The 18244-nt window shown below is 49.8% G+C and overlaps 1 protein-coding gene across 5 annotated transcripts in view; it reads right to left on the minus strand.

The window, feature by feature from the left end:
* The window catches only part of ASAP1 (ArfGAP with SH3 domain, ankyrin repeat and PH domain 1), a 269830-nt gene that overhangs the window by 108108 nt on the left and 143478 nt on the right, over nucleotides 1–18244 (minus strand). For all 5 annotated transcript variants that reach the window (XM_028533939.2, XM_036031426.1, XM_028533938.2 and 2 more), the window contains one exon: nucleotides 2388–2460. In XM_028533939.2, the coding sequence (XP_028389740.2) occupies nucleotides 2388–2460 (73 nt within the window). The remainder of the gene's footprint in view (nucleotides 1–2387; nucleotides 2461–18244) is intronic.

Raw genomic sequence — 18244 nt, forward strand, 5'->3', positions numbered from 1 at the left:
CAAACCCCAAGTGCACATGTAATAAACTATCAGAGAGTGAACACAGCCACGTGCGCATGCCCCAGACCCAGAAACAGAGCAACACCAGCACCGCGGAAGCCCCGCGTCACCTCCTGGTGCCACCCCACCCTGCTCCCCAGACGGCTAACATCCACCGAGGGCCGGCCGCGCCGTGGGAGCTCATGGAAACGAGGCCGAGACAGAAGCTATAAATTGGGTATATAATTTAGGCCATGGCTTAAAACGGCACTTGGTCACTATGTAACTAGACAACTATCATGTGTCTGCGCCTTAATTAGAAGTCAGCGTTTTATTGGATGTAGAGAAATGAGAGAGAGGTACCAAGGAACCGGCGTGTAAAAAGTGTTAACAGGTACGATTACAGAGTGCCGGAGGCCTCCGGGCTGTGAAGGAAGCAGGAGACTGACCAGTCAGCTGGCCACTCGGAGAAGCCGGGATTGCCAGCTCCGCTACGGAGAGGAAGGCCAGGAAGCATGCAGGGCGGGGTTCTGCTTTTTCCAAAGTTCCTGTCAACGCTATAATTTTATGGCCATCATGAAGATAAATGCAAATAAAGTATAAATGCACGGCACTTGCTACACTCTTGAGAGTGTAGGCTCTTTGCAGACAGGAACTCATTAAGTCCCTTCCACAACCTGTTTTCACAGGGGAGAAAATGAACGTTCAAAAAAGTGAAGAGACTGTAGGAGGCAGGGCAAGAAGGCAAACCTCCACCTGCCCACCTTCGAAGCCCGGGCCCTTTCCTGTAGGTCCTGCCGCCTTCCTTCCCCACTGGTTTGTTCCTTTACAGACTAGTGATTTCTTTTTTTTAAAATATATTTTATTGATTATGCAATTACAGTTGTCCAATTTCCCCCCTTCACTCCCCTCCACCCTGTACACTCTCTCCCACCCATATCCCCCCTTTTAGTCATGCCCATGTGTCATAAGTTCTTTAGCTTCTACATTTCCCATACTGTTCTTACCCTCCCCCTATTTTCAACCTACAATCTATGCTTATTCTCCCCTCTCTCCTCTTCCCACTCCCCTGTTGCTACCCCTCCATGTGATCTCCATTTCTGTGGTTCTGTTCCTGTTCTAGTTGTTTGCTTAGTTTCTTTTGGTTTTGCTTTAGGTGTGGTTAAGTTGGACCCAAGAAGAAACACACCAAGGCACATCATAATTACATTAGCCAAGGTAAAAATGAAGGAGAGGATCCTAGAAGCAGCAAGAGATAAGGGGACAGTAACCTACAAAGGAGTTCCCATCAGACTGTCAGCTGATTTCTCCAAAGAGACCTTACAGGCAAGAAGGGGCTGGACAGAAGTATTCCAAGTCATGAAAGGCCAGGACCTACATCCAAGATTGCTCTATCCAGCAAAGCCTTCATTTAGAATGGAAGGGCAGATAAAGTGCTTTTCAGATAAGGTCAAGTTAAAGGAGTTCATTATCACCAAGCCCTTATTTTATGAAATGTTAATGGGACTTATCTAAGAAAAGAAGATAAAGAAAAAAAATGTATAGTAAAAGGACAGCAAACTCAGACTAATGATTTCTTAAGACACCTGACCCCTGGGGACGGGAGCTGGTACTGCAAGAATGACAAAAGGTGAGGCAGAGACCTTGAAACTCCTCTTCTGTTTGCAAGCCTCTCCTTCCCTGGGGCGCTGGAACCTAAGAGCGGTTCCCTGTTGTTTGTCTTAATTTGGTTTACTTCTTCTTATCCAGGACAACATGCTTGGTTTCCAAAACGACAGAGTCACTGGACCGAAGTGAAACTGTTTAGTGACCTGGCCTGCCCCAAGCCGGGTTCACCTGCCCAGGTCCCCACTCCACGTTGCGTGCCCTCTTCCCCTCCAGCTCTCACCCAGGCCTGCCGGCAACCGTGATTTTCAAATGCCGACAGGTACACGCTAGAAAGAAAAGGTCCTTGTGTGTTTAACGGAGGCCACTGAATTACAGGCTGCCCAGCTTACACAGATATTTTAAATATCTCATACGTCGCTTGTGGCAAAATCACCTATAATTCTACCAAGTATTTGAATTAAAAAAAAAAAGTTTTTCAATGACAGTTGACATTCGGTATTATATTCATTTCAGGTGTACAGTGTAGTGGTTAGACATTTACGCAACTTACAAAGTGCTTCCCCATCTACTAGGTTCTCAATGTATAATACAACCCAGCGCAGCTAATGTTTTCTTGTTACTTTGGAAACAGTACAGGGTTGGACTGACAGGAGGGGTGGGGGGAGAAAAATTGAATTTCTTTGACCTACTGATTTTCCCATTTGGATGAAGTCTTCTATCAACGTAGCATCTTACCAAGTAACAGAGGAACCTGGAGACACTGTACATGACTCACGTTACCTGCTTTGTTGAGTACTCACCTTGACCGGAATTGTATATTGCTTTCACAGACTTCTTCACCTTCTGCAAGGCTGTTCTATCTTGGTCCAGCGCCTGAAAGAGAAAAACAGAAGGGGGAAAAAGATGTTGAAAAACTTGGTTAAGTTAAAAAATAGGTATTCACTTGGAACTACATTAGCTCTGCCGAGTACCGCAGTCACAGCGAACCGAGGTCTTTATTAACAATGGGCCGTCTCAGAGGCTGGAAGTGCCCCGGGCTGACTGGCTGTGTTTTCGGGACAAATGCAGTCATTCCACCGAGCGCAGGGCTGAGGGAGGTGGATAACGGGGTCCCCGGTCAGTCATCATCCTAAGCTATACGCAGGAGAGAAAACAAATACAAGAGGCCTAAGGAATCCTGAGACGGCCGCCCCCTTCTCCAGGAGACGTCTCAAGCGGAGAAGGGAAAAAGGCGGGCTGCACAGCTCAATGACACAGACCCGGGGAACAAAGCTCATCTCATCCTGGAAGGGTGATTTCAGCCAGAAAGAAAACACACTCCAGGGTTTGTTAACAAGTAGGAGGGGCCAGAAGAGCTTTTCATAACACTTCTAAATCTGAGGATCTCTTGTAGAGTTAAAAAAAAACATGTACGACAGAGTGACAGTTGCATTTTAAAATTCCGCTTACTAAAAAAGCACAGCATGGAAAACGCTACTGTGATGCTGGAGCTGGACTTCAAATGACATGATCAATCAAGACATCAGAGGGGGCGGGGGGGGGGGGGGGGCCCAGGGGTCTGTCACTGCCGCCCTTAATCCAGGTGCTAAATACACAATTGCATTCATGCCTCTTGTGCAAACTGTACGCTGTTTGCATAAGGGACATTACACTCAAAACCAAGTTCTAAAAAAGGCTGTATTCAGTCTAGATATACACCCATGGCACCCCTCTCTGCTTGCCCAAGACCACCCGTGACGCACCGGCTAGAAACCCCTAGACGTGGCGTCAGGGTTAGGGAGGCACCAGCAGTAACAGCAACAACAAGATTGTACACGTCAGACTTAAACACAGTAATGCACGTGTAACCTGTACATCGTCTACCCCTCGAAGCTGCAGATGAGAAGACCGGAGCCCCCTGAGGTTAAGCACTCCTCTCCCCAATAGTCGCACTCGGAGGTGAAAGGGCGAATGATAGATATGGTATCAGGTCCCCCTTTCCCCTGGAAAACGGTCGTCACCGCCACTGTGAACTCGTGGTTCAGTCGGGTGCTGCCCCCTCCTCTGACTCCTGTTCTCTGGACACTGATGGCTGGCGGGGGGGGGGGGGGGGGGCATGTGACCCACACCGGCTCAAGCTCCCTCCTAGGACTTCTGGGCTTAGGGAGGGAGGTCGCAATGTGCACTGTCCATCTGGGCAGACGGGCCTGCGGCCCAGCGTGGGTCACCTTTCCATACGCGTGGAAGAGCCCGACGGGGCAGGGTAACGTGACCAGAGACAAGGGTGGGCAGGGTCCTGGTGGCATCTGGGCCCTTGCTTCCAGCTGCGCCCAGGGCACAGGTCGCTGCTAACCTCCCCGCACACTGAGTACCTGAGACAGCAACCATGGGTACACGGTTCTACGCTAGCCAAAGTTGGGATTCCGTCACTTGTAACCCCAAGAACTAACGTTTCCTGAGTGAGCACTTACTACACCTGACAGAGGCTTGGTCCAGAAGACATGCCACGTAGATAAAAAATATATATGCTTTCATTATCTTTTCTCTTTACGCTGCATCGTCACAAAACCCCTGCATTTTTCAGACAAAGAAACAGGGCAGGACGACTTCAATAAATATTTGTAGGGAGGGAGAGAGGAAGGTAAAGACTTACTACCTCACCCAAAGTCGCAGACTCAGAAAAGTGCTCAGGTCACACTGTGGTAATGGCCAAATCCTAAGTCTAATGGGAAGCCGGCAGAAAAACCTGTTTTCAAACGGCAAGTCTAACACTATTTCCACATTACGTCACATCTGCATCCTACTCGTACCTCTATTTAATTTGTATTTTTATTTAAATCCATTCATCTTTTCTTTGTATATACATTATAAAGAGCCACCATAAATGGATTAACCAGGATCACTAACCATGAACAGCAGACACCCTAAAAATGACTACGTATCTCTAACGATGTAAATGCTGATCAAATCATGTCACAGTGCACCAGGGAGCACGCACGTTACACTGAAGCAAACCGTGTTATCTATGAGACGGTTTCAGAGAAGAGATCATGTTGGAGTGCTTTCAAGGATCTGAGATTGGTACTTCAGAAAAAAAGAGGGGAGATAATAACATTTTAACAAATGCTTATTGTTTTTTATTTTTATTTTATTTATTTTTAGAGAGGGAAGGGAGGGGGATAGAGAGAGAGAGAAGCATCAATGTGTGGTTGCTGGGGGCCGTGGCCTGCAACCCAGGCATGTACCCTGGCTGGGAATCGAACCTGGGACACTTTGATTCCCAGCCCGCACTCAATCCACTGAGCTACGCCAGCCAGGGCAACAAACGCTTATTGTTAACCATCAAGGGTGCCAAGGTTTACCTAGGTTTTCTAATTCTCTCGAAACCCTCTGAAACGAGGACTATGATCAAGTTCATTTGCTGAGATGAGGACACAGGCTTCGAAAGTCTGCCCTGCCCAGGGCGGCAGAGCCGCGACCTGACAGCTGAACCTGAGCTCCTGACCTCGACCTGGCCCCGCGTGGCACCGCACCGGCACCTGTGATGAACCCGACTGAAGAGAGAGAGTCTCATCCGAAGCGGGGACCTCCACCGGCTCTCAGAGACGGATGCGGGATAACAAATCACGAGATGCTGAGGTTGCCAGGGGTGTGTGAGGGGAAGAGAGAAATGCAAATGTGCGAATGAGCACAGATTTAAGAGATCAAACCCAATCCTTCGGTGGCCTGCTTTTGTGGCAACAACATTTAAAAATAACCCTAATCGTCACCGCTCCTTTTTTATATATACATTATTGCCGGGGTTTTTCCCCTGATGAAAAGCCCTGGGCCTCAGAGACGTAAAGGAGCTGCCAAGTGTCAGCCATCAAGAAAGAGAAGAAGATCCCAACTCTGCGGTTCCAACCACGTCATGTACCCATTCCAGAAGGCAGGCCCACGTCTGCCCTGGACCGCCCCTCAACTGTTCTTGAGAAAGGAGGGGATCGGCCTCTGGAAGAGAAGAGCCTGTCGGTTCAGCTCTGGGGAGGGGTGGTCACACCAGGATGGGTCTACGGGGACTCGACGGATGGGCACCAGTGTCCACACGCCGTCAGAGCTACTGCCTTCGAATGACAAAGGGCTGTGGGGGAGTTCGGCCGTGACATTTCATGAGACATTTTATGAGCTACCTGCTACCCTCCTTTTCCCCCTGGGAACAGTCTCAGATTTGATGTTGCATTTTTACCAACTCATCTATAAACTAATAGGGTGTCAAGTTCACATACTTACTTTCAAAGGTTATTAGAAACACCCGCATCTGACAGCTCCGGTCACAGTTAAGGCTGGGCGACACTTCTCTTTGTGCGCTCTGGTATTTGGCCACGGGCAGAAGAAGCCAAGGAGAATGCACTTGGAAGGGCTCCGCGTGCAGGGGAGCCCGGGGACACTGTCGCTCAGTCGGACAGGACCCCCTCCAGGAACACGCGTGTCTAAACGTGCAGCGAAGCACCACCCCCCTGGCTGCCACACAAGCAACGCCCGCAGCGACAGCCTTCGAAATGTCGTGTGTGTAAACTTCCACAGAGAGAAAGTGGCTAAGAGAAAAGTGGCATGAGATCTCGCAGCCCATTAAAGGTACGTTATGACGGCTGAGCAATTCAAAAGGGTGTGTGTGTGCGTGTGTGTGGGAGAGAGAGAGACAGACAGACAGACACAGAGGAGGAGGATGAATTAACAAATAAGTCAAGGAGAATATGCTCATCTCTAATAACAGAATCGTGTTATCCCTATTTAAAACTTTGCAAGACAAAGGCGTCACATTCTCTCCACCACTGAAGAGCAGAGACAGTAACCTGGAAACGCACTCCAGCCGGGACAAGGGCACAGTCCTGACGAGTCAGGGCCCCTGAACACACGGAAAAGACAGGCTGTGGAGGAGGGACTGCCAGAGAGACCACCACGCCGACAGAGGCATTGCGTGAGAGCTGGCGGCCAAAGGAGTCCAGGCAATGGCACAGACAGACAGACAGACAGACAGAAGGGTGAGTGATTCCTTAAGCGCCCCGGGCTGCGATGTCCCAGGGGCGCGCAGGAGTCCAGCCCTGCTCGCTCCCACCCCAGGGCACTCGCACCAGCTGCTCCTCGGCCGGGCACTCCCTTCCCCGGGCTCTTCGGATGGCCAGCCCTTTCTCCCTGCACGGGCCTCAGACGCAAAGTCCCTTCCCACGAGAGGCCTCCACCGTCCACCTAGAGCAGCCCACGTGCAGCCCACCCGGCTCCTCTCTAACCCACCTCACCCTTTCCCCAAGGCACTAGCACCCCGAAATGATCCTGTTACAGACTGGTCCACTTCCGTGATCCTTATCTCCCTCCACTCCTGCGGCCTGTTTGCGGCTGAATTCCCATCTCCGGTGCCTAGCGGACAGACAGATGGTAGGTGCTCGAGAATGCTCAGGAAATGAAGCAACAAATACTGACGAATTCTTTAGTATGCTCAGCTCCAGAAAACAGGAAAGTATGCCAAATAAGCTCTGTCTTGAAAATGGTTAAATAAAGTAAGTTCTGAATGCAAAAAAAAAACACACACACCTGGCTCTCTGAAATTAATTCTTCCCTAATGGTTTTGCATCGCCAAAGTGTGAATGTATGTATAAACTGTTCGATGGCATAGACTGAACTTACGCACTTTAAGTTAGTTCCGTACCTTAAAATAGTTATTCCAACAACTGTCTTAAAAAGCATTTTATTGAAATATAATACTTATGTTAAATAAGCAATGGCAATACTACTGTTACTATTCATTAAGATGTTCAAGGTTAGAACTACTGTGTAAGTCTACGGCACCTTTGTTCCAATACATATTCAGGTGGGAAAAGCTGCTCTTCTTCTGGGTAGATGTGATTTCTGAAAATAAGCCTAAGTCTTAGGAACTAAATCCTATGTGCACACTTATGGAGAAAGGAAGCCGCGGATAACAATAAAATAACAGCACAAACGTCTCAGAGGGATGCTGAGGGGTCAGGCCTCCCACCTGCCTTCCCGAGACGCTGAGGATTAAATGCACCAATAGGTCTGCAGGCGGCTGGCGCCCAGCCTCGCACAGGGTAGGCACTCAGCACCTGCTGGCCATCTCCACCCTCACCTTGGAAGGTGCATCTAAGGAAGAAACTCTCAAAATGCTTGGAGCAGTCACAGCAAAGCATCTCTGTAACGAGTACTCCTGCTAGCAAAGCGGTTTCTTCAATGAAAAGAATTTTGACTCACTTGGAAAAAAAAGAAGTGTTTCTATTTTATTACTTGATAGTTGCACTCAGAAAGGCAATTTTGAAATTGCACTTTAATAGATGCATCTGCCCCATGATCGCCGCAAAGCCAACGCTCACCTACGTGTAAGTCTTTTCGAGGGGGAAAGCAGAGGGCAGAGCACTCGGACCTCCTACTGGTGCAGACGCCAGCTGCCTCGGCCTTCAGCTCGCTGAGCAGTCACGCTGCCCTGTGTTTGGAGAGGCGAATGCCTCATCCACACTCTCTGAGGATGAAACTGATACAAGTTCTCATGCCGCCTCACAGACGAATCAATCAATTATTCATCCACCACAAGGCCCCATACATGGCGATGTGTGAGTGTGTAATTATAATGTAAATCAGAAATAAACCCAGAAAGTAATCCAATGTGATAACGAAGCGCACTGTGGACAAAGGCGCCAGAAGAGAGGATGATGAAACAGGACCATTTCCTCAAAAACGGGAAGGGTCGGACGAACCAAGCAAGGGAGTGTTTGCTCTGAGGATTGTCAAACGTGGGTTTTTGTATCATTCGCTTGCTTAATCACATCAGTAACTGTGCTTGGTGGATACAGAACACCACCCTGCCAGGAACTGGTCTAAGTATGCAAACCAAACGCTGCGTCTACACCTCCCCTTCTGCAGCTGCACGCCCCCCACTTCCACCTGCCAGAGCAAAACAACAACAAAACCTTCACTGGAATAATAAACAGGAAGCCTGGCACGGCTTTTGATAACAGCAATGAAGGAAGTTATTCATGAAGTATTAATCCTTGCCGGCCTGGGGCTCTACCCACACTCCTCGTACTGATCCACTCTTCACTCTGTCTTTTAGGTGTCTAGGTACCCGTGTCTCTTCCCCTGCTCAATCAGCTACAAGTTCTCAACGGATCATACTGAGGTTTCTTTCTTTGCATAGAAGATGCTCTGTAAGAACTGACTGAATTGAATGAAAGGAAAATGCTCGTGCACATGCGCGCGCGCGCACACACACACACACACACACACACACACACGGGAGAGAGAATGAATGAATCCATTGTCGTGAAAGTAAAACCCAGGTCTTTGCAGCTGCCTGCAAGGCCCTCTGTGACCCGGCCCCGCTGCCCTGACGCCGGTTCCCACACTCTTCACCACTCATGTCTACTCCACGCCCACGGCTCTTCCGAACCCACCCAGCTCGTTCCCACCTCCGAGCCTCTGCAGTTGCTGACCTCTCTGCTGCCACGCTTTTCTCAGAACTCTCCCCCAGATCTAAGGGGGCCTGGCCTGATCCTTCCCCCTCTCTCTCTCTCTCTCTCTCTCTCTCCAGCTTGCAGCTCAGATGCTGGGAGCAGGGCCCCTACTAATCCGTGCAGCGGAAGCACGCATGGGGCGTTGAGAACCGTCCCGTGTGACAGCTACCTGACCCCAGTGTCGCAGGGAGGTTCAGCCACAGAGCGCCAACACAGACACCCTGCAGACAGGCGGCAGCAGCTTATAGGAAAGGAAGTAGAGATGCTATCATTTGTTAGTTTCGAGATTAATATGAATTGAATGAGGCTGCTACACAAGGGGAAATGATCAACCTAAAAAAAAATTTTCATTTGCATAATGCAGCCAAAAAATGGAAAGTTGACTTGCCATCTACAAATACAGGTTGTAGGCCATTTACCTGTGCTATTTCAGTCTATACAGAGGGTCCTTCAGATTCCGGTTCTCTTGTGTTCACACAGATTTCACTCAGAAACATTTCCGGTCCTCTACCTTGGAGGAAAGTTTAACCCACGGCAGCCAAGGCCTGCAGATGCTAACCTACCAAGGGTTTGGGCCCCACTTGAGAAGTCACCTCACAGTTCAGATCTGCAGCGACGATCCCACGGAGCACCTTCAGAAATACAGTCTGAACATTCTAAGGACCGAGTCCATCCAGGCAAGAAAATGCCACCAGCCTGTCACTGGGCCACAGAGAAAGTGCTGCAGAAAACAGCAACTCCCGGGAGCCCATGCCCCTGTGTCTGCAGGAACTGGCCGTGGGGGTGTGCGCATCTCGAGGGCAGGAACCCTGCTGGGCCTGGAGCAGGGGCTCAGGAGACACCACCAGTCAAACGAACCTGCCGCTACGGGAAGTGTCTAGAATGAAAGGTGTCAAACACAAGACGGGTAGAAAACACTGCAGTTTATTTCTCACATGCTGTTCACTTAAAAACTCAAGTGTTTATTAACTATCGCTTGAAGGAAGCGCCATCCTAGCTAAGATCAATACAGCGGCATGAATGCGTATTTCTGACTCGGGGGACCCGTGCAGAAACATTTTCTCACCTCCCAGGGCTCACCCTGCCTTTCCGAAGTCAGCCACACCTACGAGGCCTCGATGATGAGGGCCGCGGCCCTGGATGGAACACTGCCCTCCACGAACCACCAGGCCGCTGCGGAGGAGGCCTTGCGGAGAGAGGCCCACGTGGAACGCAGGCAGAGGAAGCTGCACGTGGCGCGGGGCCTGTCTCCCCGGCACGGTGCCCCTTCCAGAGGCAGACGCAGGCCCAGAGAGGAAGTCGCTGCCCTGAGTGAGGCCGGCATGAGTGGGAAGGCGGAGGTCGCTTTCATATTCAATACCCTTTTTGCTAAACCGCTGCCTCTTGCACTGTGAACAGAGGAAGTGGAACATTCACGACCCCGAACGTGGAGCCAGCCTGACTTCACAAAGAAGCTTCCACAAGGTTCTGGAATGAGACCTCGCCCCGTCTCTAAGGGCTGAGCTGAGCCTCGCTTTTCTCTGTGAAGCTCGTTCTCCGCACGTGGAAGGCTAGAACCCTCGCTGGCCCCACGTCATCTGGCAGTAGTTACCACGGGGAGACCACAGTTGTACGTGGTCGCCAATGTTCTGGCATCCACCACCACTGGTTCCCAGGTGTTTACTCCCCCGACGTGGAAGAAGCAGGGCCTGGTCGGGGAGCCAGGTGCCTCCAGAGACGTGTGCTGCCAGGGCTAAGGGCACGGGCTCCGAGGCCCGGAGACCTGGCCTCGATCGCTTCCCGCTAGGCTCCGTGTGACCGTGGCCAACGGTCATTCCCTCTGGTCCTCATGCCTTCCCCTCAGGGCACCTGGCACAGACCAGAGCTTCCTTCTCTTCCTTTCCCTCCCTGTCCTCGGGCTTTCACGCTAACTGGCTCTTGCCTCCCTCCTCCCCCGTTTGATGCTGAGGATAAAAGTGGCATGGACGTGGCTTCTACGTAGGATCGGTCTTACTGTTCCCAGTAACCCCCGAGGAGGTCCTGTTACCCCCATTGTACAGACAAAGGGGCTGAAGCGCAGACTGGCCCTCTCTCCTGCAGCCGGTCAGAGGCAGAGTCCAGGTTTGACCGGGGTCTCCCTGGCCCGAAAGCCTGCCTTCAGACGCGTCATGCTCTCCAGCCTTCCAGCCAGACACAGCGGGGGCCAGAGGCAGGGGCACCTTCAAGAAAACCACAGCAGCTCAGGACTGAGGGACCAGGCAACCCAAGCACCTCAGAGTCCTTTACCCCCTCATTGCAGGGGTCCTCTGTGAAGGCGCATGTTGCTTGAGAATCCAGAGGAGCTCTTTAGGGAGTGGGGGGGGGGGGGCAAAAAGCAAAGTGGGGAGAGGTCGCTGGGGCTGCCCACCTACCGCCTCACATCGGTCCCTCGGCTGACTCTTGTGCTCGGGCTGGCAGGTGTCAGTCAAACCCACCAGGGAGCTTAGCTTGGCCCCGGCGCACCCTGGGAAGGGTGGCATCACAGACGTCACTAACTGAGAACCACAGACTGGACACCGGGCATCGTCTGCACGGGCACTGATGGCCGGCATGTGCACCCGCACACGGAAAATAGGATTAACATCAGTAACTCATCTCAGTAACACACGGGGACGCACAGGCTTGTGCAAGTTTCTAGGAACTCTTCAAAATATCAGTGACTTATTGAAAAACACTCCTGAGGGAATTGGTAGGAAAAAAATCCTTGAAAAGAATCGGCTGGCTTAATCTTGGGGGTCAGCAGAGAACACAGGAGCTAATCGGAAGATGAGGGCTAAGCCCTGGCCAACGGGGCCCAGTTGGTTAGAGCATCGTCCTGTAACCAAAAGGTTGCGGGTTGATCCCTGGTCCAAGCGCACACGAGAGGCAACTGATCGATGCTTCTCTCTTGCATTGGTGTTTCTCTCTCCCCCTTCTCTCTCAAAAAGCAATGAAAAAATGTCCTTGAATAAGGATAAGAAACATAATTTCTTAATTACAAAATAAAAAGAGAAGGGCTTAGCTTCTCTCCCTGGTATTTCTAACCCAGCCCCAGCCCACAGAAAGGTCTCCTAAGTGTCTAGCCCTTGCTGAGAGATGGGAGGAGGAGGAGCACCCACAGATCGGGCCTGTCCACCCATACAACTGTCCCTGGCACTCAGATGCCAAGGCCCACACTAGATGAGGAGATGCATGGCAAAGACGAGACCCTTTCCTTCTTCAAGGAGGGGAAAAAAAAATCAGACAAGTATGCACCAGCATTGCTAAGAAGAGACATGCTTGGTGTTTGGAGCCTCGAGGAGACCAGGCGCTGGAAGCAAGAGGGACGCGGAAGATCCCGAGATGCACGGAGCCAGGTCACGCTGGGAGGAGGGGCCACGGGCGGGCGTTTGGGTTTTATTCCGAAGGCAGCGGTTAGTTGAAGGCAGAGCCAGTGGGGTTTTAGAAGAACGGGGTGACTAGTCCTGACCTTCGACATAACGACTGGCGTGTAGGGGATGGAAAGAACAGGGCTGGAAAGGGAAGAGCCAACGAGCTGGGTATTTCACAAACAGAACTTCTCTTTCAGTATTTCTGTTGTGGCTCAATCGACTTCCTCCTCCGGGACCACACCCCGAACTCCAGGCTTCCTGCTGAAAGACGCCTGTCCCCTCCACGCCCACTCGGCACCCCAGTGGACAGCACCCAGAAGCCCAGCGAGGCTGGGCCCCCTTTATCAGCCTCCGAGCTGTTCCCGGGGTCGCCCTCCAGGCCGATGCCAGGGCAGCCTTCCCGACTGTTCGGAACCCAGACCGCGGCGGACGAAAGCGGTCCCTGCCTCTCCCCAGGGCTCTCAGACCGCCTTCTGCAGACGCCCACTCGTGTCCGCTGACCTTTCACACTTTACCTCCGAGTCGGCGGTGCCCCACACACCTAGGCCCTTTCTGAGCCCTGCTGCTCCGGAAATGCAAATTCCAGTACCTAGAATTCTCTCTTCTCAAAAATACGTCTATCTTTTGCCTCTTCTTCACCATCTCCTTAACAGTCTTACAGACTTGGGCTCAGCCTTCAAGATTGGGTTTATCATGTCTTCTGCCAAACCTTCCCCTTCCCGCTGCAGAGGTCTCTCTCTTACCCCCACTGCTGCGCCACCACTCACCAGAGTGGCTTCTTTCTGACGCTTCCACCTCCGACCCACGGCAGCCATTCATCCACAACACTACGTAGGTACTCACGCCCTTTGCCTGCTCGCAGAGTCGGCTCCCTGGGCCCTCCTCCCCAGGGCTGCGCTGCGGCCAGGAGACCTCGAGGGTCACAGTGCACAGACGGAACCCGAGCACAGGCGGGGTCATGGGCACCTCCGTCCGACTCGGCCCCTCGGACCGCTCGGGTTCCCAGATTCCTGACCGTCAATGGGAAAAACTGGACAATCTGCAGTCTCCCCGGCTCTGATCTTCTAAAAAATCAAAAATTGTTCATGTCTTAGACCCACTACGTGCACTGCTTTGACTCACTCTGTGCGCAGGGAGACTCTGTTTGCAGGGGAGACACCGTAGGGCTTTGAAAGCCGCGCAGTCGGCGTCCACGGTGCAAGGCCCCAGGGACGGCCCTCACACTGACGGGCTCTGTGCAGAGGGGGAGGCCGCAGCACTGGTCCCAGAGCCTAATTCCAGCCGTTCCTGCACCCCTTCTTTACACGCGCTGGCCTCCAAGAAGTGTTTTGAGAAGTTCACCTTGAAGTCTGTAATCAAAGGCTCTATCAAGCATACACAACAAGCCCGCAGAATGCCTTTTCTTAGATGAGGAAACTGAGTCAGAGCCAGTGGCCAGGGCCCAAACACTAGTGAATGGCTAAAGCAGGTTTTCCATCCCGACGAGTCTAACTCCTAAGTCTGTGTCCTCCCCGCCACCCCCGAGGGCCTCTGCCTTGATAGCACGTGCTGTATCCCACCCCTCGTCATGCCCAGGTCTGCCCCGAGAGAAGCTGTCGTCGCCCCGTCTTCTGAGGGGGGCGCCTGGACGGGAACACAAGTCATGGCCCACCGGTGAGGTCTCTGTCCCGGCTGAGCTGAGGCCTCTGGTGCAGTCTCCAAAATAAACATCGGGGCGGCTGACCGCAGATCTGGTCGTCATGAAGTAACGCTTCTGACTGAGACAGACAGACCTGCTTCCACAGAGGGGACCGAGAAACCCCAGCTACACATCTGCATGAAGGTTACTAAAGATGAACAATTGTGTCTCAGGGAAAACAGGACTGCTGAAAAGACTGATTTATGGTTCAAAAACAATGACACGAACCAAAGGGGCATCTCCTGTGCTGTGATCTGTAGCAAACTGATTTTGAGACATGCCGGCCAGGTGCGCTGGGGGAAGAGAGGCTGGGACCAATGAGAAACACACTATAGCCATGGCTAACTACACCTTCCCTCCGGGCACTCACCACGCATCAGAATGTGAGAAGATGGGATGCAACCCAGCAATTCTCAGCTAAGGTCATTTAAATGATTAGTTAAACTCAGAATACTTTTTTTCCTGTCCTTATAGAATGATGTTGAGGCATCAACACAGGAAACTGTATTTTTTAAAAAATCTAACAGTTAATTCTCAAAACATATACTATGTGTATCAGCTAAAGAGATCTAATGATTTTCTAAAGTCAACAACAGATACTATCGGGAAAAAGATAAACGACTTCAATAAATTTTGGACAAAACCAAGATAAAAGATCTAACGGGGAAACATAAATAAATCACAACGCAGCAATGGCATTTGCAATATAAAATTAGTGTGCGGAGTTCTTATCTGGCTGGGATAGCGATCCAGAAGAATAAGGACAAAAGACATTAACACAAAAATTGAAAATAGTAAATAGTAAATAATAATAGTAATGTGCAAATAATTCCAATCCCACTGAAAAATTTTAAATTCCAACTAAAACAAGTCTGAGGAATCTTTTCATCCTTCTAAAGCCGTAAAAATAGGGAAACAAAAACAATGGAGAAGCTTCTGAGAGATAGTAATAATCCATAGAAAGGAAAAGCTGTATCCAAGCCGCAACACTGCTCTTTCATTGACTCCTGGTAACGACCAAAACTCCCACCCCTCCTTCAGTGAGAAACGAAAACGAGACGCTGTAAAACACGCCACCAGGTGTTCCAGCACAAAAAGCAATAACCTAAAGGCACCAACAGGGAGCTGGCCAAGTCCAACAGGAAACAGGTAGCAGGAGGGCTCAGCTATGGTCTCTAGAAATTACGTATGCAATTTTAGGAAGGGTAAGAACTGGCGGTTAAGGAGGGTCCTTTTATGTGATATGCGCAAGTACTATAAAATACCTTTAGAATATATAAAAGTACACATATGATAAAGATGTGGATTACCCGGAAATGGAAAGTTTAGAGAGATACACAGAGATGTTGAAAAGTGGTTGCTAGCCAGGACTGTTATGAGTAGGACATTTTTTTTCTTTTAAAATAATTCCCTTATACAGTATCGTAAGAATTTAGTATTAAAATGTTTATAGCCTTTTAAGAGTGTCATGTAAGACTATCAATGTCTGCTTTTTTCTCAGCCATTGCTAGAGAGCCAACAAGATGTCACCTTTCATAAAAAAATGAGGAAGAAACGGTACATATTCTCAGTAATTTCCTTGTTGCCTCGTGAACTGTACATTTAAAAATTAGTAGAATATTGTGTTCCCGGAGCTCCCATCTGGGGCCAAAGAGAAAACTGTAATCACAGCAATTACCTTGCGAACCTCTAATTTCTGTTGTAGTTCTAACATTCGGCGGGGCTCACCCACCCACAAGTACCACAGCTTTTTCATCATGAAGCAATTTCAGCTCCATTCTTAGCAAAATAATAATTATAGGTACAACGAGATATTTAAAGACCAAAAAAAAAAAAAACCCCAGACCAAAAAAAGTCATGAAAACACCATTTCCATGTTATATCATAATGAGAGCTCCTTAAGGGAATTAAAACCTAGACCAGCAAGGAGATCCCTGAGTCACATCTTTTCATGATCTTCAGACTGTATGAGGCATCTGCTCCGCCCCTGTAACAGGACAGTTTTTGCTAGCGCACAGATGAGGAACCATGGAGCTACAGCTAGCCTTTTAGCTTCCTACCTGCTCTCTGGTTCTATGGTGCCCTGCCAAACCTGTGCATCTGGGTCTTGACTCCATGATTCAAGATACAGTACCGATGGCTCTTAGTCACTTTGGCTTCATCACATAAATTTATCTAAAACGGAGAATCGTGTAACTGCTGATTAGATGCGGGGATTGTAACTGGTGGCTTAGAGCACAGAATTTGGAGCTCTGAGACTAACTACACGACCAGGCCCAGTTCCTTAACCCAGCTGTGCCTCAGTTTCCTCCTCAGAAACCTGGTTCTGAGTTACGTGGATTAAGCGAGGTAACCATGTAAATGATGAGTTTAGAATGGTGCTTGGAGGAGAGGCGACCCCCAACAAACGTTGAACTAGAATTTGCAGGGGCAGGTACAATGATTTCCTTTTCCCCTGAGGTTCCCGAGAGGTATGGAGTTACCAAGAACCACTTTGCATCGCTGGTGGTGACCCCATGGAAGGAAAAGTGAAGGGATGTGTAGCTGTAAAACCTTCCACTCTCTAGACTGGTGATCTCCCTAGAATGTACACATGGGTCCACAGTGGCGTGGGAGGAAGAACATTAGAGCTGCTCTTTGTCGTTTTTATGTTTCATACTTACACGGTATTAGTACAGAAGAATATAGATATATATGTGCATGTACATATATGCACACGAGATGCATGCTCAAAAAGGTTTTACAAACGAGACACACAAAGCCACTGATGTTAATACACACTAGGTTGGGTTTACTTCTCCGACTGTGAACGGCACTGTGGGAAATGTAGTTTAAGAGGAAGGAACGCAGCCCTGGAGCCCTCTGCCGCCTGTGCACAGGGAGGTGACAGCACCATGGTCCAGGGCGCAGAGGGACACTGGCATGGACGCCAGGGGTCTTTCTGCAGCAGCAGCAGCACCCCGTCTACAACCACCCTCGTCGAGGCTGTGGTCTGGCGCCGCGTGGCATTAATACTGTCCCAACATGAAACAACACGTGTGTTCTTCTTACTTTTTACTGTTTTGCATCTGATTTGCCCAACTGCCCAAATATCATCCCAGTCTTTCCTTTCCCAGGACACGAAGGCTCAGAGAGACAAGGTGACGTCTTACTAAGCCCACGTGAGTAAATAAATATTGTCTCACAACTCATGTCTCCCAAATCAAGATTTACCATTTAGAAAATCATCCTGTTCACAGGTGTTCCATAACCTGAAAGCTCTATCATTGCTAAAAGCAAATAAAAATAGGTATTTCTCCCCAGTCAGGGGTCTCCTACAACAAGACACTTACAACATCTGCTTTACTGGCAAAAAGAAAAACTTCAGGGAATTTTGGTTTTGGTTAACATAATCCTAAGCGAATTCAAAATAAACATTTTAAACTTTACCCGTAACTCCATGACTCTCCAACACTTTTTATCTTGCCTTCCCATCCTTTTCCATGGACATGATTTCTGTGGAATGACTGGGTGTTTTACATCATGCTGCAGATGGGCCCGGCCGCGACCCTGGCCATGACCCCTGAGGCGACCCCTGCCACGACTGCCCAGCGCTTTGTCACTCTGCTGCGGCAGCATCTCCTAGACATTCCCGTTACGGAGAGTTAACGGAATGGCCAGTTTGGGTTTTGTTTTGTTTTTTACTTTCATAAACAAAGGTATTTATTTTTAAGATCACCTTTTCATCATGGCTGTCAAAAAAAAATCAAGTTTCTTTGAAATTAATTTCAAGTTGCGGATGTTTCTAAACATGATGACAAAGTATCAGCGGCACTAATGATACCTTGTAATGTGTTAGTAATTCACAGGCCCCTAAGTCACAGCGTTGACAAGCTAGCTGGTCTTCCGGTTTTGACCTCTAAAAAGCTGTCCCAGGCCAGGCATGTCACAAAGACCTAACTAATCCTCTTGCAAGTGAAGTTTGAGTACACCATAGGATAGCGGTTAACTCAAAGTGCAGGCGCCTTAAAGGTACAATGGTTACTGTGGACCATTCTCCACTCCAACCTCCCCCAACCTCCCTCCCAAGCCCCCACCCCCCCAGTCTCTAACTCTCTCTCTCTCTCTCTCACACACACACACACACACACAAT

The sequence above is a fragment of the Phyllostomus discolor genome, chromosome 7 (assembly GCF_004126475.2).
Source record: "Phyllostomus discolor isolate MPI-MPIP mPhyDis1 chromosome 7, mPhyDis1.pri.v3, whole genome shotgun sequence".
Lineage (NCBI taxonomy): Eukaryota > Metazoa > Chordata > Mammalia > Chiroptera > Phyllostomidae > Phyllostomus > Phyllostomus discolor.